The 22,770-nt window shown below is 36.5% G+C and overlaps 1 protein-coding gene across 1 annotated transcript in view; it reads left to right on the forward strand.

Annotated features, from left to right (window-relative positions):
- Positions 1–1,349: 1,349 nt before the first annotated feature.
- Positions 1,350–22,770, forward strand: part of LOC107661562 (rap guanine nucleotide exchange factor 1-like) — a 43,724-nt gene continuing 22,303 nt past the window's right edge. Inside the window, 2 exon segments of the mRNA XM_016451199.1 lie at positions 1,350–1,609; positions 21,432–21,571. Coding sequence (XP_016306685.1) covers positions 1,582–1,609; positions 21,432–21,571 — 168 coding nt within the window. The 5' untranslated portion in view covers positions 1,350–1,581.

A 22,770-nucleotide genomic window follows, 5' to 3' on the forward strand; every position in this document is an offset into this window, starting at 1 on the left:
TGTCATCATGCTGGAGGTCGAAAGACAACACATTCCTCCATATGGAGTATTTTCATCTGTCTGTATCTGTATGGTTCTCTTCAGGCTGACAGTCAGGCGGATCAAACGATCCCTGCTGCACTGCTCTGATCTCCCACAGACCCGAGCAAACGCTCCAGCTGAGATATCGACAATTATCTTGTTAACATTTGCTGTTGATTAAGGGTTTTCTTCAGTCTTGCTATTTAGGAATTTTTATTAAAAATGGTCTTGACAGCTATTCACAGTATATCACTAAGAAAATGATTAAACCTGTGCCTACTTCGCAGAATGAAAACATTTATTTTGAATAATATTGTGATTTCATAATTTAGCCACTGGGTGGCAGCAGATAGCCACACTTCAGATTCTTCAGTGAGTTTTTAGTACACTAGAAAGTGCTCTACACTTAATATTCTGTGATATTTTTATTAATTTGAATCTCTTTGAAGTAATTGAATTTACTGTAGTTATTTTTAAAATAATTTGAGACATTTTACTTTGTGTTAGGAATTATTTTTAACACAAGGGGGAAAAAAAACATAAAAAGTTACTAAATAGTAACATACTGTATCCTTAATAGTAATTGTTATTAGCATATTATGAGTATAGATTGTGCAAAAAAAAAATGTGTAAAAAATAGTTTATTTCAGTATGTATGTGTACATATCATTTTCTATCATTAAATTAGCCAAAATTACGTATAGATCAACAATTTATTGACCATCTTTCTATACTGTATCTGCATCAGCATTTGAAAACCCATATCAGTAAACCACTAGCCAGTAACAATGGAATATAATAGAGAGACTAGTAGCAAATGACTACTGGTTTGCTTGCTGTGACATAAAAATAAATACCATTCTAGCCACTGGGGGACCATAGGCAGGCTAGGGGAACTCATATTAATGTTAAAAAACCTCATAAAGTGAAATTTTCATGCCATGGGACCTTTAAGGAATAAATGTCACAACCGCTTGGAATATAGAGCAGAAGCCGTGTGGACTGTTTTTATTCTAGCTTTAATTTGTCCTTTTCAGAGTTTTTGATAGCTTTAGTCCCTATCCGCTTTCACTGTATGGAAAGGAGCAGCGTGAACATTCTGACAAACATCTCATTTTGTGCTCCACGGAACAAAGAAACTAAAGCCTCTTTTGAATGACACGAAAGAGAGCGAATAATGACAGAATGCGTGTTTTAGCTCAATTATTCCCGTCGATCTGACGCCAAACAAGCCCATTTTCATCCCTGTAGCTCGTGATTCCAGTCAGAGAGCGGCGCTGTGTTCGCATCCCAATGGATCCTTAGGACGGGACTCGACACACACACACACACACACACACACACTCACTAGCAGTAGCGTTCACTGACTGTCGCCAGCGTGTGCATGTGAACGGATTCTTGCCCTTTTTTTTTTTTACCAGGGATCTACGGCCACACGGACCCAGTACGTCAAAATGTGTGGCTGAAGAACACAACTCGGGATTACTGTGGTCTAAATCCCTTATTTTGTCTTCCTGTGACTGTCCAAATTGAGGATTTGCTCCGTCCAGCGCAGCGATCATGTCGGGGAAAATAGAAAGCAAGCACGGTGAGCGCGAACCGGCCCGTTGAGTCTGTAGGCCCGGTTAGATCGCACTTTAACAGCTCCTCACTCTTTAATCAACGCATTTAATGCGCTTTTTAAGTATGCACAAAATGCACGGGTCTCTAATGTGTATTTCGACCCAGAAATAGTGGAATAAATCAGTGTTCGTTAGCACGCGCTAGCGCCCGCTGGGGACCCAGAGCTCGCGCTGGCGCACGGGACATTTAAACGGGATCATCCCGGTGCTGTTCAACCGAGAGACGCATGCAAACGAGCAGAGGCAGTTCTGTCCGCCCGTGTGTGCAGTTAAAGATGCATTTATCAATGCTTGCTCACATGCAAACAGTAGAGACTCTCCAGCCTGCTGCTGGTGTCAGTCTCATGCTCAGACAGACTGATTTTACACAGAGACAGGAATAAGTGAAGTTATGAGTTTAATGCAATGTGTTCTGCACAGGTTTATTTAATTTTCATGCATTTTCGTCTTGTTTACTGTGTGATTAGGCTGCACAGTTTGTCTTAGAAATATTTAAAGGGTTCATGTGTGCATTTTATGTGTGTTGTATTCTTATATTAAGATATATGTGAAATTATTCTTAAAAGAGCAGTTGACAAATAACATTTGTTTGAATATTACTATAATAGTTAAAATGTACATGCACAGCAAAACTGATGTGCATGTTAATTTTCTGATTGTTTTTATGTAGTAAAATGATTTCATAAAAGCAGCATTTATTATACAAATGTTATTTAAGTAGTACGTTTTAGATGCAAGACTGGATGTCATGTATCCAAATGCAAATATGTTTTTTGGTGTGACAGTATTGCCTTTGTCATGTTTCTTGTGCTGAAGGCAGCATTTGTCATTATTAGTTAAATATGTTGAATTTGTCAGTCTCGTTGGCTTTCTTTAGACAGAGTTGGATGCTGTCATGTTGCATGTTAAGTTTAGGAATATGACAACACAGACTGGAGTGTGTGTGTGTGTGTGTGTGTGTGTTGTCTGTCTCTCTAGATGTGTCTATCTGGTTGTGGTGAGTCTAGTAACGGAAAGCGACAGGAGGTTTCTTTCGGCGGTGGGAAGGAAACTCAATCCTCCTGATCACCTCACCCTAAACAGCTGTCCTGGATGCCCAGATCGGGTCAGGGTTTAGGGTGAGGCTGCAGGGGAAGTTTTGTTGTTGATCAGTGGATATTGCTGTAATAAAAAGCTCATTTTCGGTTAATGACGGTTACTAAGAATGAACAATGCAGTGCATCAGTTACTATATCATTACTGAGCAGTGCAGTTATTTTAAATGATTGGCTGCTGATTGGATTGATATTGGAAGCAGATGGTATCATTTCAAAATAATATTTATATTTATTTAAATTTTCATGCATTTATATCTGTCTTTCTTACTGTACATTGTAACACTTTTAGAAATTCAGATTGAAATTCTAGATTGAACGGTTATAGACTGATTAATATATAGATTGAAAACAGGTAAAATTCTATAAATATGTAGTATTTTTAATTGAAATTGTTTGCTTTTACTCCGCAAAGTGCCTGAAGAAGGGCCTACATAAAATAAAATATTATTATTATTGTTATTTTAATTATTAGTTTGGAGTCAATGAGATTATTTAATGTTTCTGAAAGAAGTCTCTTCTGCTCACTACGGCTGCATTTATTTACTCAAAAATACAGGATAAACAGTAACATTGTGAAATATTATTATAACTTAAAATAGCTGTTTTCTGTTTGAATGTATGTTAAATTGTAATTTATTCCAGTGGTCACATGATCCTTCAGAAATCATTCTAATATGCTGATTTGCTGCTCAAAAAACATTTCTGATTATTATCAGTTGAAAACCGTTGTGCTACTTATTATTTTTGTGGAAACTGTTATACATGTTATTTTTTAGGATTCTTTGATGAATAGAAATTTCAATAGAACAGCATTATTAAAAATCTTTTGTAACATTATACATATTGTTACTTTCAGATTTGATCAATTTAATTCATCCTTGCTGAATAAACATATTAATAAAAACAATTATTTTTTAGGATTCTTTGATGAATAGAAATTTCAATAGAACAGCATTTATTTGAAATACAACTCTTTTGTAAAATTATAAATGACTTTACTGTCACTTTTGATCCATTTAATGCATCTTTCCTGAATAAAATATTCATTTCTTTTAAAAAAAATTACTTAAGATAAGTTTTAACATTTAAAACTGTCCATTAAGATTTTGGTATTGGTCCATCACTATGCATTTCCTTAGCAATCAAACTGTTTTGTTTTGAAACTGTGTGGGAAAGGAAAGAATGCTTATCCCGAGGCGTTATTCACCTGAACATTACTTTGTGACACACCTGAGAAAAGCACATTTAGCAGGGCTGAATGTGTTTGAGCCATATACATCATGTCAGGGCGCTTCTTATTTGAGAATTAACTTAATTTGAACAATATACGGACATGATTTGGCTGTTTTACTCAAGTCGGAGAGGGTTTGTGAAGCCGCATTCCTTGCATGTTTTGTTCAGGTCCACGTTGTGTCCTGTCTTGTAGCGACCTGTAGGAAGTCTACGGGACGGGTATGTGTGCGCTCACCCATGCGCTTGAATACACCCGCTTTGTTTGTTTTGGAGGTTTATGTTTGGTTACCGCCTGTTTGTCTTTTGTGTAGAGGTCAACCGATTAATCGGCCGATTTTTGGCATTTTTTAAATAATCGGCATTATGCTGCAAATTAGGCCGATTTATAGGCAGGCGCATCTGCGGGCAGCTAAGCGTTGTTGCGGAACACCGGAGAATCTTTCTCTGGCTGCGTGAGAGACGGAGCAACTCACACTCTGTAGCCGATTCTTGTTCACACACAGCTTCAGCTAATGATGGCAGGGCAAAACAGACCGTTTCGAAAGAACCTACCGTCTTCAGAAAAGCTTCGATGTCATTTTCATTTCATCTTTCCTGTAATGCCTGATAAAGTAGCGTTTGTGAGCGCAGCGCTTATTTGATTACAGCCGTTACCGGGGAAACCTCTATATTGATCCATTTAATGCATCTTTCCTGAATAAAATATTCATTTCTTTTAAAAAAAATTACTTAAGATAAGTTTTAACATTTAAAACTGTCCATTAAGATTTTGGTATTGGTCCATCACTATGCATTTCCTTAGCAATCAAACTGTTTTGTTTTGAAACTGTGTGGGAAAGGAAAGAATGCTTATCCCGAGGCGTTATTCACCTGAACATTACTTTGTGACACACCTGAGAAAAGCACATTTAGCAGGGCTGAATGTGTTTGAGCCATATACATCATGTCAGGGCGCTTCTTATTTGAGAATTAACTTAATTTGAACAATATACGGACATGATTTGGCTGTTTTACTCAAGTCGGAGAGGGTTTGTGAAGCCGCATTCCTTGCATGTTTTGTTCAGGTCCACGTTGTGTCCTGTCTTGTAGCGACCTGTAGGAAGTCTACGGGACGGGTATGTGTGCGCTCACCCATGCGCTTGAATACACCCGCTTTGTTTGTTTTGGAGGTTTATGTTTGGTTACCGCCTGTTTGTCTTTTGTGTAGAGGTCAACCGATTAATCGGCCGATTTTTGGCATTTTTTAAATAATCGGCATTATGCTGCAAATTAGGCCGATTTATAGGCAGGCGCATCTGCGGGCAGCTAAGCGTTGTTGCGGAACACCGGAGAATCTTTCTCTGGCTGCGTGAGAGACGGAGCAACTCACACTCTGTAGCCGATTCTTGTTCACACACAGCTTCAGCTAATGATGGCAGGGCAAAACAGACCGTTTCGAAAGAACCTACCGTCTTCAGAAAAGCTTCGATGTCATTTTCATTTCATCTTTCCTGTAATGCCTGATAAAGTAGCGTTTGTGAGCTCAGCGCTTATTTGATTACAGTCGTTACCAGGGAAACCGCTATATCTCCCGCTCCAACAGCGCCTCCTGCTGGCGGAGAATGAATTTGCGTTTGCAAGTCTGTGGAAAACACTGGTGTCTGTCAGCAGACGTAAACAAAAAGCATGCTTCAGAACTGTTTTGAGAAGGTGCTTAAGTTTTGAGCCATGTATTATTACTCTGAATTAGGCTACTACTACTATTACTATCTTGTACCCTGGCTGCAATAATCATTTACTCAAACTCACTTTTATGAGATGAAGGGGAAAAAAATAAAGAAAATCGGCCAAAAAAAATCGGCATCATATATCGGCCATCGGCTGCCCTGGTTTCTAAATATCGGCATTGTCCAGTGAAAAACCCATATCGCTCGACCTCTACTTTTGTGCGTTCTGTTGGTCAGGCGAAGCGATGGACGTTTCGGATAAATCTCCGGACCTCCCTCAACTTCCTTACGACAGTGAGAAAATGAACTTTGGGGAGGAAAATTAGCGTGTGAGAAATCTTGGGATCATGTGCTCATGTCTTCCCGGGATGGATGATTTTAAAGGAACAGTTCAGAGAAAATGAAAAATTTTGTAATTTTTTCACCCTAATGTTGATACAAACTTTCTTATGGAAGCCCGTTTCCTCCACAGAATAAATACTTGAAATTTTATTATCTCAGTTCTCACTTTTTTTCTCACAGTTCGGACAATTGTGTGTTATAAAGTCAGAATTGCAAGATATAAACTCGCATTTCTGACTTTTTTCTTCAGAATTGTGAGTTTATGTCTCAAAATATTATGAAGTCAAATTGGGAGATACAAACTTGTAAAGAATTTTTTTTTTTTTTTTTTTTTTTTTTTACAATTTGTAGCCTACTTTATAACTTGCAATTGTAAGTTTACATCTCACAATTCAGACTTTTTACCCTCAGAATTGCATGCTATAAACTCTCACGATTGTGAGAAATAAGTCCGAATTGTGAGGAAAAATTCACAATTGTGAGAAAAAAAGTCAGAATTGGGACTTTATATACTGCAATTCTGACTTTTTCTCAGATTTGTGAGTTTATATCTCAACAGATTATAAGGCAAACTCACAATTGACTTTTTTCTTGCAATTGTGAGTTTATATAATTTAATTCTGAGAAAAAAGCCAGAATTTAAACTATGAGATGCCAATTGTTTTTTTCCCCCCCTCATAAATTTCTATACTTAAATTGTTTAAAAAAGAACATGTTCCATGGAAGATAAAAAGTATTTCAGCTTCGGAACATCATGACAAAATTCTCCTTTTTTGCAAGAAACCATTTCTTCAATACTTAAAATAAGTTTTCTGCAGAAGTTATGCCCTGTATATATGAGCAGTTCTGAGAAATCGTCTGTGTGTGTTTTCATGTGGTTGAGAGATTGTGACATTCTCAGAATAACTCTACTGTAATAAGGTGTCATGTATTCGGTGGGTGTTTTGGATGTATTTCTGAGTAGTTGCATCGCTATGCAAATCCCTGACAACACAATTATTTATAAGTGCGCATGGATGTGTAATGCATTTGGTCGGGTGTGTGTGTGTGTGTGTGTGTGTGTTTATTTATGAATAGTTGCATTGCTATGTAAATCCCAGACAACAAAGTGTGTGTGTGTGAATGCTCACATGTACATGCTTGTGTCTTAAACACAGTCTAGCAGTAAACTGAGAGATAACATAGTACTGAGAAATTCAGACACAACAGATTAAGACTAGTGCATGTCTTGGCAGGATGAGAAATTGTGTATTTATATACATATATATATATATATATTCATGAAAATTTTGTTGGCAATATAAAATTAAGCTACATTTAGCAATATAAAATTGTCAGTTTATTTGCAAAGTGCTTTACACAATACACACAATACACATAAGCCTAAATATATACTCAAATAAATGTATATATATTATAAATGTAAAAAAGTATATAAATATATACTCAAATGAGTATATATATTATGTATTTATAATGGTTTTGTTTTGCAATGTAAAAAATTTATTTGCAACACACTTTTGTTTTCACAGTACGCATTTGTTGTATTTTATTGTTTATGAATTAAAGGGTTAGTTCACCCAAACATTTAAATTAGCCCATAAATTACTCACCCTGAAGTCATCCTAGGTGTATATGACTTTCTTCTTTCAGACGAATCCAGTCGGAGTTATATTAAAAATTGTCTTTGATCTTTCAAGCTCTATCGTTGCACTCAGCGGGTGTTGCAGTGCTTCGGTTCAAATGACGTGAAATAAAAAGCACCCTTCCACAAAAAAAAGTGTCTCACACGGCTCCGGGGGGTGAAGAAAGGCCTCCTGTAGCGAATCGATGCGTTTTTGTAAGAAAAATATCCATATTCAAAACGTAATAATCACTTGAATCTAGCTTGCGCTCACTGTTTTAAACGGAAGCAGTTCCGGGGGAATGACGTATGAGGTCAGCTTTGCGCATGCGCGGCTCAGAAGTGACGCACGCGGAGAGATCGAAACAAAACAACGGTCACTAATTAGAAGACTGGTTTTCCTTTGCTAAAGTAAGGAAACTGCTTCTTTTGATCCTGTAAACAAACGTTGGTTTTCACGAGACTCACCGGCGCATGCGCAATGCATCCTCCCGGATTTTTTTGTGGAAGGGTGCTTTTTATTTCACGTCATTTGAACCGAAGCACTGCAACACCCGCTGAGTGCAACGATAGAGCTTGAAAGATCAAAGACAATTTTTAATATAACTCCGACTGGATTCGTCTGAAAGAAGAAAGTCATATACACCTAGGATGACTTCAGGGTGAGTAATTTATGGGCTAATTAAAATTTTTGGGTGAACTAACCCTTTAAGTGATTATTGCAATGTTTTTTGGGGGGCGGGGGGAAATAATTTGAGCTACATTTTGCAAATCAGTCTACACTGAAAAAAATGAATAAAAAAAACATTTTTAATCAGAAATTGCTAGTAAATTTCACAAACAGTGACAAAGATATGGCAAGTAACACATTGGACTGAGAAAATTTAAAGTAGAAACAATGAAATAGTATTTTCTTAATCTTTGATTTATTTACAACTTTAAAAAATCACCTTTTACAGTGTAAATCGACCAATCAAATTGCTCTAAGTCAAGTTTTAATGTGAATATTTAAGTGGTTGTCATTGTGATTCTTTCTGATTTGTGAAACAATCTCAGTGGTTCAGAGTTGTTAATTTGGACGTCAATTAGTTTCTTTTTTGCATCTTCACTTACAAATGCATTCACTTACATGAACATTTAGCCACACTACTGGTGAAATAGAGTCATTTCAGTGATATGAAGTAACGTTCAGTCACGTTCATGGTGATGTAAAATAAAATTGGTTTTAAATGAATCTGCTAACTTGATGGGCTTTATTTGGCTGTAGCTTCTAAATCCTGATTGGTTTCGTTTGAGTGTACTACATTCTAATTGGTTGTTGGAGACGTTTTGGCCTTTGATTGGCCAGAATAAATGCAGAATTATTTTAAGTCGTCTCTGGCCACTCGTTTTTCATCCCAAAACTGTAATTTGGGGTTTTAGAGAAATGAGTGCAGTAGATTACTAGAATGAAAAACATGCTCTTACTATCCAGAGCTTCAGTAATTAGATGGTGCTTGCGCTGTGTGTGTGTTTGAGAGAAGCAGGCGTGTGTATGTGGACATGCAGGGCTTTGTGGGAATAAAGTACGGAACGGATAGACGCGAGATTGAGAATTTCAAGCGCTCTGATTTGAGCTGTATTATCTGATGTCTGCTGCTTTTTTCTCCTGTAATGGAGTTTTAAAATGTATTGACTGCTTTTCCATTGTCTTTTTCCAGATCGGTGTAATTTCGTTTGCGCTGTTTTCCATGCCGTAGGCTTTATCAATCGTTTCTCACATGTCAGGCAGTTGCGCATCTGCGGATCTAGACCATCATTGCTCCATAGTTCCTTTTGGAATCGGGATGTTTTGGCATTCCGACATCATCCGGCACACATGGAACTCTGAGTCGACGGACTTCTCTGCAGTTCTATCTGAGTTTATTTTTAGATTCCACTCGGTTTGATGTCATGAGATTCGACTGAGGGTGACTAACCACGAACCCTGAGTGATATCTCTGATCCCTGATGCTTATTTCTGACTTCCACCAGTGACCTGGATGTGGATGGACAGTGGGCTGATGTCTTGGGGCTTGAAGAAAATGTCAAATATCACCTCCAAAGATCCCTGTTTGAGGTGAATCCGACTGGAGAAAGTCTAAACCAGTTCTTAAGTTCAGTAACCAGAACTTGTCCAGGTTCTACATGGGGAACAGCAGTCGGAGAACCCAACCTCTTCTAGAGGAGACGGATTATTTTTATACAGGAGACGCAGATACAGGTGAGAACGGATGGGCTAAAATACCATACAGGAAAGATTTGAGTTGATCAGGTTCATTGTAGAGTTTATGTGGAGGCATTTGGACTTTGTTTTCTGATGTAACAGGTGTAATATATAATAATTTAAGGCAGGATGGACTTTGCATTTGGTCGCTTGGAATTTACTTGTGAAGTGTAACATTGCTCTTTTGAGATTTCACTAGTCGTAGGTGTACTTTGGTTTGAATGACTCTTACTGTGAAGTTGGAATTTGGACCTTGAAGGATACAAATGTTGTCATATTTCTGTCCATTTGCTGTTGGTTTTGATTGTTCAGGCTCTTTCTTGGAAGTCAGTTTGCTTATCTTGAAGTTTACTTTAAGATAAGCAAACCTTTAAGCGTATCTGCTCATTTGTATTATGGTATCAGACTGTAATGCTATGATATTTGAATATATTGTAGTACAGAATGATTGTTATATTTATGTACTGTTATCATTTTTGTTAGTGTTACATTAATACATTAATCGCTCTCTTTAAAAAAATGTGCAAGCAAGTTCGTCTCCAACAAAGAGAGTATTTCTGGGAATACAGAAGCTTCTGATGTGAAATTCCAGGGACATTCCTTCCCGTTCCAGTTGTGTGGCTTTTGTCTAAGTGCTCATTTCATCCAGTCCAACTCTGGGTGGATCCAACCCAGAGATCAGCGTCCAGAATCAACCGTGCAGAGAAAGCCTTTCAGGCTGTGCAGGAGATGAATGAGATGGTCATTTTGACTGATCCGTGTGGGTTATTTAGGATTCAGGGCATTTAGTGGATTGAGGAGAGTTTCTCTAAAGAGGAAAAATGTTGGTTTTGCAGACAAATAGTTCTGATACCTGTGTCTGAAACATTGTATTTAACTTTCTACTTTATCAAAATGCACTTGAATGCCAGCGTCTATTCAAGGCCTGTAAGTCCAAAATAGGACATTGAGAACTGCTAATGGCAGAACCTCGGATCGTATTAAACCGTCGGCAGTTGGGTTCTGTGTAACTAAAGCCAAACATCTGGGTTCATATTGTGCCATCGAAGCATCCTGTCTGATTTAGAGGATAGAAATGATCGTTTTGCCCTGTAGTTTAAGTGTGCCAGTTTTTAGATGTTTCATGCTGAAATAGAGCTCTCCACTAGGAGTGAAAACTAGAAGTGAAAATGTGAAATGTATAAGAAAAAAATAATAAAATGACTCGCATTGACTGATTCGATCAAATGTAACATTTAGTAATCCATTCATTCCCTCATAAAAAAAGATTAATCTGTAATTCCTTTTAATTGTTAATCGTAAAAGACGATTAATCTTGTAATAATTTGTAACCGGTTTTACATCTATAATCTACTGTGATTCCGAGTGAAACGGGAAAAAATTGTAGAATTTAATTTTATCCTTTGACTGGATTATGAAAAGTGGGCATGGCATTGCAGAATTGAGTCAGGTGGTTGAGGGGGAGGAGTTAAAAATAGGTGGACTTGGTGATGTCATCAAAAACGGAAAGTTGTTTGGTTGAGCATTTGAATAAAACATTGCGAAGTGTGTTTATTTGAAATAATGTTGTTTACTAATGAATTGTTCACAATAAGACAAGAAACGAGTTCATTTTGATTTCATGATGGTTTTTAAGTAAATGAATGAGTCCAAGATTAAAGCATCAAAACAATAAAAAGTTTAATACAGCTTTTTTTCCTATTAGAATGTGCCTGTTTAATTTTATTTTTTCTAAGGAAAAAATAATGATTATCATACATTTTCCAGTATTTACAGAAACAATGTTATTTGTGTAATAATAGTAAAAAATGTTGTCAAGAACCATTAGATGAAATTAAGGCCCCGTCCACACGGAGATGCGTTTAGCTGTATACGCATACATTTTGTATCGTATAGGCATTTCGTCCACACGGATCCAGCGTTTTGGGAGAGCGAAACCGATATTTTTTGAAACCAGGTCCCAGAGTGGATAAATCTGAAACCGCCGTCCTTGCGTTTTCGTGTGGACAGCGAATCCGTATATTTTCTGAAACAATGAAGTCATCAGCCCACGTCTCGCCCCTAGTCAGACACCGCTACGTCACGTAACAGCAACAAAAACATGAACAAACACTGAACGATTGTCTTTTTATTAACTAACATTAACACAGATTAATTAATGTATTGTTCCATGTTCGTTTGTATACCGCGCACAAGGTTTATGCGCATAGTCCAAGTCTTCTTCTCCGTTTTTAGTGTATCTCTGTGGCAGAATTACAGCACCACATACTGGTCTGGCATGTATACTACATCGTTTTGTGTCGGTTTTGTGGTTTCGTGTGGATGCAGATTTTTCTTGAGACGAGGGGAAAAAAAGATCGGATAGGGAAAGCTCTGGCTTCGTGTGGACTAGGGCTGTGCAAAAAATCGAATGCAATTTTAATGCGCATCTCGTCAGTAAAGCCGGTTCTGTGATTAGTAGTAAATCTCCAGCACGTGCGTTCAGATGGAGCGGCATTTACTACACAGAGCCATAGTTCACTGACAAGCTACACAAAATCACGTTCATAATCGCAGGCAATGCGCATGAAAATCGCATTCGATTTTTTGCATAGCCCTAGTGTGGACATAGCCTAAAAGACTCAAAAAATTAAATAATTGTCTATTGTGTTAATTTTAAATCTTTACCAATCTGTCATTATCCCTTAAACACTAGGTTTTACCTATTTTTCAGCAAGACATTTTTAATCATTTAAAACATAATAAAAATTTAGTATGATCACTTATTATTTTATATATTTTTATAAGTTCAGATCAGAATATGCGGTTACATTTTTACATAAATATATCTGTTATGCTAAATGACGATATAATCCATATTTTGACATTTAATTTTCACAAACGTTGTTTGAAACATTACAGTAGACTTGACTTGCATTTAAATATGCTTTTTATGCATATAAAATCACTTCTGTTATTTTGGGATGTCTCATCTTTGACCTGGATAGTATTATTTTGAATTCTCGTGATCATTAATCTTGGTGCTGTTGCTTTGGTTCAAGGCAGATGATGCTTTATTGAAGTTTTATGATTTTTTTTTTTAATGCTCTTGGAGAAAACGAATGGGGAAAATACTTCTGGAAATTCTATTAGATATCATCCAAGGCCAGACAGAGAGAGTTTAGAGCCGGAACAGTGTTTGAGAACAGGATACTGGAGAAGGTTGTGTGTGTGAGAGAGATAGCGAGTGAAGGATAACGAGTGTTTTGCGTTCGGAAATGATAATCCTCATGCATTTCTCCCATTGCTGCGCTGTCATTGGCTCTCAGGCTGCGTAATGCTGTGTTTACCAAACAGAAACTATTAAAACCCCATCAGTCCTGACGTACAGTCTGTCTGCTACCTGACACTTTGACTGTCTCGAAGACACAAATGCTCTCGGAAAGCCTGCAGACTGAAGTGGAGTTTGTGAAAGCACCTTCATTATTTTGTTCCCGTCAGGTTCAGGGTTTTATTGGATATTTCCAAAACAGAATTTGTATTGAAATGTCACTAGGCACAATAGTGCAGTTGCATTATGGGAAAAATATGAGCAGACACAGTTGTTATTTGATGTCATGGCACATCGTTTCATAGGAATTGTTGTAATGTTTTTTTTTTCATTTACAGTAGTTTCTTTTGTTAACATTAGTTTACATGAATGAATGTTTGTACAATGAATAATTCTATAGTGTTTATTTATCTAAGTTCATGTTATTTTTAACATTTATTGATATATTTTTTTAAATCGGAAGATTAGCAAATGTTGCAACAAACTTAAAAGCAGTGTTATTTTAGTATCATTGAGATACGATTATATTTTTTGTTAATATTTTAAATTCAATTTTATTTTTATATTTTCTGTTTCATTTTAATTTTAGTTAAAGATTTTGTTGTTGTTTTTTGTCATTTTTATTAGTTGTTGTTGTTTTTAAATATGCCTATAATAAAAAATAGTTTTTATAAATTTCTTATTACAGTTTTAGTCCTTTTAGTACATCAAGTTAAAATAATAGAAATGTTGCCTTGAAAACTAGCTGAAATAAAGTTTAAAGATTTTATTTTAGTTACCATTTTATTTCAAGTAATTGCAGATGTTTATTTATGGTTTTAGTTCTAATAATGTATAGCTAAATACGTTAACATATATCAGCCTACATAACATATTAATTGTACAGCAACTTAGCGTTTAATTGTTTATATAAAACTACATTTAGACTAAGAAACTTTGAGTAGAATTGTAATTGGAGGAAGAGGAGGAAATGAAATTCTAATGTGTAGACTGTGGCTCCTTTAAGAGTTAGTTTTGTGTCATAGATGTTAGTGACACTTGCTCAGAGAGGAGACAGGAGTTAATTTCAGCAGACACATGTCAATCACATGTGTCACTTTGCTTATGTCACCGTGGCAACAGAGTCAGTGTGTGTGTGTGTGTGTGTGTGTGTGTGTGTGTGATATTGTGTAAAGCAGAAGGGCAGAAATAGATCAGGACCACAGTGTGTTTGATGGAATGTGGAACTCTAGATCAGAGGATGATGTCTGTGTGTTTAATCATGGCTGAGCCATACAGATAAACACAGATTTTAAAAAAAGTATTTTGAGATTTTTAACATGCATATTGATATTTATATTGTAATGTATTTAATATTGCAGCATACATAGTCACAAGTTGAAAGAAATCTCTTATGCTCACCAAGGCTGTAGTTATTAGATTAAAAAAATACAGTACTAAACAGTACAATTTTAGAATATTGTTACAATTTAAAATAAGTTTTTTTTTTATTGAATATATTGTAAAATGTAATTTATTCCTGTGATCAAAGTTGAATTTTCAGCATCATTACGCAGTCTTCAGTGTCACATGATCCTTCAGAAATCATTCTAATAATATGCTGATTTCCTGCTCAAGAAACATTTCTGATTATTATTAATGTTGTAAACAGTTGTGCTAGCTAATATTTTATATGCTACCATAATGTATACACTACCATTCAAAGGTTTGATAAGAATAAATTAATACTTTTATTCAGTAAAAACACATTAAATTAATCAGAAGTGACCGTAAAATTGGATTTTAAATTTATAGAACATTTCTAATTCAAACATTTGCTGTTCTTTTGAAATTTCTATTCATCAAAGAATCCTGAATAAAGTGTATCACTGTTTCCAGTTTTTTTTTTGTTTCATTTGCACCAAACTGTCACATCAAGTTAATTTAGAATGTATAAAGTAAAAAACACTTAAAGGGTTAGTTAACCCAAAAATGAAAATTCTGTCATTAATTACTCACCCTCGTGTTGTTTCAAACCCGTAAGACCTTCGTTCATCTTCGGAACACAATTTAAGATATTTTTGATGAAATCTGAGGGCTCTCTGACCCTCCCATAGACATCTGGGTTAGCGCCGGCGCCACCACACGCTCGCGTCATGATACTGACGCGAACGCGCGTCCAAAGTGACGCAGTAGAGACAGAAATGTGGAATAAAGTCTTTATTTTTGTTTTCTTTGCGCAAAAAAATATTCTCGTAGCTTTGTAACTTTACAGTTGAACCACTGATGTCACACGGACTACTTTGTCGATCATCTTGGTACTTTTCTGGACCTTGAACGTGGTAGTTACCTTGCTGTCTATGGGAGGGTCAGAGAGCCCACAGATTTCATCAAAAATATCTTAAATTGTGTTCCGAAGATGAACGAAGGTCTTACGGGTTTGAAACAACACGAGGGTGAGTAATTAATGACAGAATTTTCATTTTTGGGTGAACTAACCCTTTAAAGTTTTGTTAGTAACAAAGCACATTTTCCACACTATTCTTTACTAAATGAATTCAGGAATCATATTACATCTTTATTTTATATGCGCCAATATATAATTTACTCACGAATGAATTTAATATTTGGGTGAACGATCCCTTTAACAACCCTGTGACATCAAAATGAAAGTTGATGTCTTTTATTGTTAGTTTTGGAGCCCTGCTGTGTGTCTGTGTGTGTGAAGGATGATGGTTAGATTAGGAAATGTGTTTGCATTTGTCACGTGAAAACAGAGACTGTATTTCCTGAATCTAAATCCTGTACACACACACACACACACACACACACTCTTCCGAACCGGGCTAGTAAGCGTGTTCAGATAAGTCTTCTGTGTGCTGTCTGCTGTCCTTCGGCTGGCGGCACACACTTGAGTAAGTCTGTGCGCATTACGTCTGCTCCAGTAACCCACTTCACCTCCTCCTCCTCCTGTCGTCTTCGCAGCTCGTTTATGACTCGCTTGATAGCGTTTCCTGTCGGATTGTGTGGGTAGATTCATGCCTACATCTGAGACGCTCACTCTCACAAGAGCATGTTATCAAGATCATATTGCAAATTTACACTCATGTGCAAGTGATTCTGATTCTTACCTGTCAGTATCTTTATCCCTTTTAAACTAATTATCTGGTTTACACCCACTACTTATGTTTCTGAAATTCACAATAAAGAGGCTTCACATTCAGACATGAATTCATGCCTTTTTTTATCCGAATAATATAGAATTTTTAAATATCACAATATTCAGAATATATTTGTGACCATATTGATATAATAGTTAAATTCTTTTTTATTTTATTATTAGTTATCGTGTATACATTTTTGTGTATAGATTGTATTGTGTGTAATGTATACATATATTGGTATTAGTTTTGTCTGTTTATTATACTTTAAGAGACAGTTTTTATTAGAACAGACTTTGAAGGACTTTTGTACTTGGACTTATTAACTAACATTAACAACAATTAATAAAAAATTATTTTGCGCACAAAAAACCTTTTGCTCATTGTTAGTACATGTTAGCTAAAGCATGAACAAAGGTTAGTAAATGCACTTAACTACTGCTAGTATTAGCATTTTTGTATTTGTATTGTATTTGTATTATACTTTAAGAGATGATGACCTTTGAGGGACATTTTTTTTTTGTAAGATGGACCCAGAAAAAAATTAATGAATTAATTTATTTATTTATGTAGCTTTTTAATTTTTTATCACAAGTACACTTAAGGAATCTTTAATAGAGTTATGTAAATATAATATTATTTTGTCTGTTTTGAATTTTATTAAATGTTTGTATTTATTGAATGTTGAATCTGTATCCATTATGGAATAGCTTTAAAGGCAACAAACTTAAATACTGCTACTAATATTAAAAACTTATATTTAGGGCTTTATTGAAATTAGTTGCTTTAAATATGATTACTAGTAATCATTTTTACTTAGAAAGCACTATTGAAAATAGAAACAAAGTTCTATATTAGCGTATACCTAATAATTTTTACTGTAATATGTGAAAAAATATTTATTTAAATTTTGTGATTTAACAAACAAAAACGAGCACTTACTAAATTCATAATGTATAATGTGAGATAGGAGTAGGGCTGCACGATAAATCGAAATGGAATCGAGATCGCGATTCGACAGAAGCTGCGATTGTCATGCGTATCTTTCAGTGAAGCACGGTTCTGTGATCAGCAGTAAATCTCCATCCAAAGGCCAGAGGGCGCTCTCGCGCTGAAACTCCAAATACGCCTCGCAGAAGAAACCCAGAAAACGCTGCAGCTGAATAAACAGAAGATTCAACTGCTTTCATTGATTCAACGTGACTGATAAACACACGACTATGGCAATATACGGGCATTCGATTAATCGTGCAGCCCTAGATAGGAGTGTGTGTGTGTGTTTTATCCATGACTCAGTGTTCCAGAGTTCTGCGCTCTTTGTTGTAAAGAGGATGGGCAGCACAGGAAGTGCTCCTGTTCGCTGGAGCCAGACAGGAAGTTGATGGGTAGGTCTGAGGCCAAAGCAGGAAGTGGTGGCTCTGACCTGCAGGTGACATGAGTTAGGAGTAATTGTATGTGTGTGTGTGTGCGTACTTTCATGCTTGCATGCCGAAACAGACCTTGAACCGGAGATCGGGGAATGTAGTCCGCTGTTGTGGGGTCGCTGGACAGGAAGTGATGCAGGATTTGGGCATGGCTTCCTATTCCTGAATTCATTTTTCTAGCGACTGCCTGTGTGTTTAGACACACGTGTATTCATTAGTCTGTAACGGACATGGTTTGAAGGACGTAGCTAATATCTGATGCTTCCCTCTCTGTTTTTCCACCAATCTATATCATCAGCGTTCCATTAAAGACAGTGAAAACACTCCCTCAGGCGGAATGAGCGAGGGAAGTGTGCTACAGTTGAAATTTCACAGCAGTACTTTAGCCTGTCTGTTGATATACTCTGCATTTAGTGGAATTTCATTGACTTCAGTCACTTACTCAGACTTAAAGCACAGCATCAGGGTTACCCATAATGCATTTCAATTAGGCCTTCCACCATTTTTGCATCTTTCCTAATCACAGGAATTTGTTAGAACTGTCATATGTAATTTCTTTTTTTTTTACATATGTAAATTATTATTATTCATGTCATTCTGTCCCTTAAAGAATCAAGCAATAAAATGCATGATTATGTTTTCGTAGGATGAATGTGTATTAAGCTTATACTGTAAGTGTCATCAGCAAAAAATTAAATTATTTGGATGACAACTAATCGTCAGCTAAGACAGTGATAGTTCTAGCTATAAAAATGAATGAACGAATTACAACAGTAATAGTTGTGTTTTATAATAATATATGCACTAAACCAAAAAATTGTGCTTTTAAAGGTGGGGTAAGCAATTTTTCAAAAACGCTTTAGAAAACTGATTCGAACCGAATAGCAAAACAAACTTGTAGCCAATCAGCAGTAAGGGGCGTGTCTACTCATGATGTGGAGGAGAGAGAGTTCAGTGCACAGGAGGGACATTAGCCGAGCGACGACAGAAAGATAGAGATGGCGGATAAAAAACAAAAGAGGAAACCGTCTGCGGAACAAAAGAAGGCTTAAGGCAAGAAGTAGGACCCGTGTAAATATCGGATCAGCTTTCCAGCGCTGGAGAGAACTCTAGGAGCGGAAGGCCTGCGATTGGACGCCGAGGTTGCTTTGTTTCTTCTCGATAGGTGAGTAACACCGTGTCTGCGCCGCAACAGCTGTCTGTCTAGTACACTGGAAGCGACAAAGCGACCGTTGAAAATCATTTGAAATTTGTGTCAATACGTCATAAATAGAACGCAGCAGCAGTTTTCTGTCGGGGATTTGTTGTGTCGTGCCGCGCCGCATCCAGTGTAGACCATAGATATGTATATATATATATCTATGGTGTAGACAGCATCACTGATTATGAGTTCTATAGTATTTTGTTACACCGCGCCACTCGCGTACGGTGTAGACACGGTGTAACATTGGTTTTGCTTTGTTTCACAGAACTAATCGTTGCCTGGGTTGCGTACGTATGTGTGGGGCGGAGCTATCAAAATAGGGGCAAGACCTTTTTGGGGTAGGGGTGTGTTTGTTTTTTTGTGATTTCAAATGTCAACATTGGCTACCAGAAATCGCTTACCCCACCTTTAACTTAATATAGTTTTTGTAATGTTAAGGAGTTTTGCAGATGAAACCTTGTTGATCCAGTGCTTTCTGATCTTTTACACTAATTATTGATTTAATCTACTAAACCATTGAGAGTTTAGAAACTGGTTTGAGTTCTTGTTTGCAATGTAGCTCGCTTTGGATAAAAGCGTTTGCCAAATGCAAAAATGTAAATGTATTGTAGTATATGAAAGATACTCTGTGGATTCTGGTGGTTGTTTGTAGGGTTATTGTCGATAACTAAAACTAAAACCATAAAAACATTTTCTTGGAATGTTTACTGTGGTAAAAAAAAAAGAACTTAAGTTTATTTTATTTCAGCTAGATGCCACAAAATCATTTATTATTTTATTTAGTTTAAGCTGAATTGCAAAATAAAAAAATAAAAAAACATATTTCTTTAAAAAAAAAAAAAAAGGCTAAAAATGACAAAAACTTACATTTTAAATGACAATGGAAACAAAAAAAAAAAACATAATATTAACAAAAAACGTTATAGTGTATCAATGATACTATAATAATAGTGATTGTTAGTCATCACTGCATGAAAAATCATCCTTTTAATTGCACAATAATTGGTCTGAGTCATAACTGCATTAACTTTGTGTGACACACCCACCTACACACTCAGTATTGTATTGTAGAGATTGACTGGTGAGTGCTGGTGTGTAATATGGATCTGTAGTATGGATTTTAGTTGTGGTTACTGTTAAACTACTACATTACCCACGCTCCACTGCTTTTTCTGTCAGCCTACAGGCCCTTATACACCCACCATGCGTGTGTGTGTGTGTGTGTGTGTGTGAGGGTAATTAAGAGTTGTATGTGTGTGTATTAGAGCATAATGGCTCCACCCATGTTAGTTACAATACGACTTTTCCGTTTTACCCAGAAGGCATTGTTCTGAGCACGCTCTGAACGGAAAGGCAGAGCCCTTTTCTGCAGCAATGGCTGTCAATATACACACCAAAACACACACATGACATGTAATTTCCTGCATTTTTGCCCCCCAGAATCACACGCACTGCTGGGTCTAGTGTTTTTTCTCAAGAGGGGTCGAGAGTTCAAATGTGCATGCATGTGTTTTGAGAAAGTTTGTATGACAACAGGGTCTCCGTACTGAGTACACACTTAAACTTTTTGAATGTCAGTCTAGGTTTCTTGCACCAAAACAGTTATAAATGGATTTTTTAAGACCATATTCCACCCTCTTTGACTATTTAGTTTGTTAATGCTAGAAATTACACACTTTAAACAGTGTTTTGCTGCTGTACCTTTAAGATTTCGACCTCTATTATGTTGAACACTACAAAGTGCCATACTTCTCACTGTTATTTTTCACAATGGGCTGAAGTTCCTAAATACTGCGTAATTGTTGTGTAAATCTGGGCAGTCTTATGTTAATGACCTCATTGCTGTAATGTCATAATCATAATCATAATGATTTTTTGAATGAGCTGTGCTGCTTAGTTTGTGTCTGTGGGTGAATGGGAATTGAGCATCATATGTGAGAGTATTTTTTAACAGCAGATCTTTCTTTGAACAGGGAGATAAATTCAGAAATACACCAGCTGCTTATGTGCAGTGTCTCTCTCTCTTTCTCTCTATAATAATGGCCCATAAAATTCCAATTATGATAAAACCCCACAGACGGGGATTCTAGTTTATGTAATTGCCTGTGGGAGAACATTTGTTTGGTGATGTTTATCGCCAGAAAGGCTTGTGTATGTTTATTTGTATAGTTTAATTGTGTTGATTATATAAAATGACTCTGATCTTACATTGATTGCAGGTTGTAAATATCCCACCCTCCTCTTTCAGTGACAGATCGTCCCTCTAAACGAATCTGTCATCTCTCTGATAACCAAAACACTGCTGTGAGTTTGTCGGAGATGAAGCCAGAATGAATTTACTGAATTGTCTGGAGTTTTTTGGTCTGTGACAGACAAAAGATTTTTTGATGAAAAGCATTACTGTCTTTTATTCCTTTTGTTTGCTTGTTTTGTGAACTTATCCTTTGTTTTGTTGTTTTCCAGAATCCCAGAAGTCTCACCTCTCCTCTTTCGCATTGAAATTGATGAAACTTCATTCCCCGATTAAACGAGCTCCATCTAAGAAGAGCAAACAGCTCCAGCCAGAGCCTACGGTGACTACTCCAGAGAAACCTGTCAACAAGGTAGAGCAACTCTATGCACTCCCTTTGAGTTCTACTGTTACTCTACTGTAACTCTACATTAATAAATAGTAATTTTGTTCACACTTCAAACTCTATAGTAACTCTACTGCTTCTCTATCGCATAAAACATGAACTTTCCACCCTCCTACTTCTACAGTAACCCTAAATAAAACTCTCTCAACTGTACAGTAACTCTACAGTCGCTCTATATCAATACATTTTAACTCCCTATTCTCAATTCTGCAGTAAACCTAGTGGTGCTCAATCACAGACAGTAAACACCCTCCTAACACTACCGTTGCTAAATACAACCCTCTCAACTGTGCAGTAACTCTACAGTCACTCTATATCAATGATAATCTCTTTACTCTTAATTCTGCAGTAAATCTAGTGCTGCTCTATCAGTGAACATTAACTTTCCACCCACAGAACTTTACCTTAATGTAAACACAACCCTCTCAACTGTACAGTAACTCTACAGTCACTCTATATCAATGAATATTATGTAACACCTTTACATATTATGTACTCACAACTCTGGAGTAAATCTACTGCTGCTCTACCACAATAAACTTTCCACCCTCCAACTTCTACAGTAACTGTAAATACAACCCTCTCAACTGTACAGTAACTCTACAGTCGCTCTGTATCTATGAATATTATGCAGTAAATCTAGTGCTGCTCTATGACATTGAACATTAACTTTACACCATCCTACTTCTACTGTAACTCTAAACATATCCCTCTCAACTGTTCAGTAACTCAACAGTCGCTCTATATCAATATTAACTCTCTACTCTCAATTCTGTAGTAAACCTACTGCTACTCTACCTAAACTCTGCAGTAACTCTGTTGCTGCTTTATCACTGCAAACATCAACTTTGAATCTACAGTAAATCTCTTGCTGCTCTACCACAGTAAACATTTACTTTACACCCTCAGAACTCCACCGTAACCTTACTCCCCCTCTACATCAGTGCACATTAACTGTATACCCTCTTTAAAGGGTTAGTTCACCCCAAAATGAAAATTCTGTCATTAATTACTCACCCTCATGTTATTCCAAACTCACCCTCATGTTAGTCTGTAAAGTTTGAATCAACAGCTTCTTAGCTGTATATTAACACTACGACTGCTCTGTTTCAACTCTACATTAAGTCTATTGCTGCTCTATCACCTTAAAAATCAGCTTTCCACTC

This window comes from Sinocyclocheilus anshuiensis, unplaced genomic scaffold, assembly GCF_001515605.1.
Source record: "Sinocyclocheilus anshuiensis isolate Anshui unplaced genomic scaffold, SAMN03320099.WGS_v1.1 scaffold1425, whole genome shotgun sequence".
NCBI lineage: Eukaryota > Metazoa > Chordata > Actinopteri > Cypriniformes > Cyprinidae > Sinocyclocheilus > Sinocyclocheilus anshuiensis.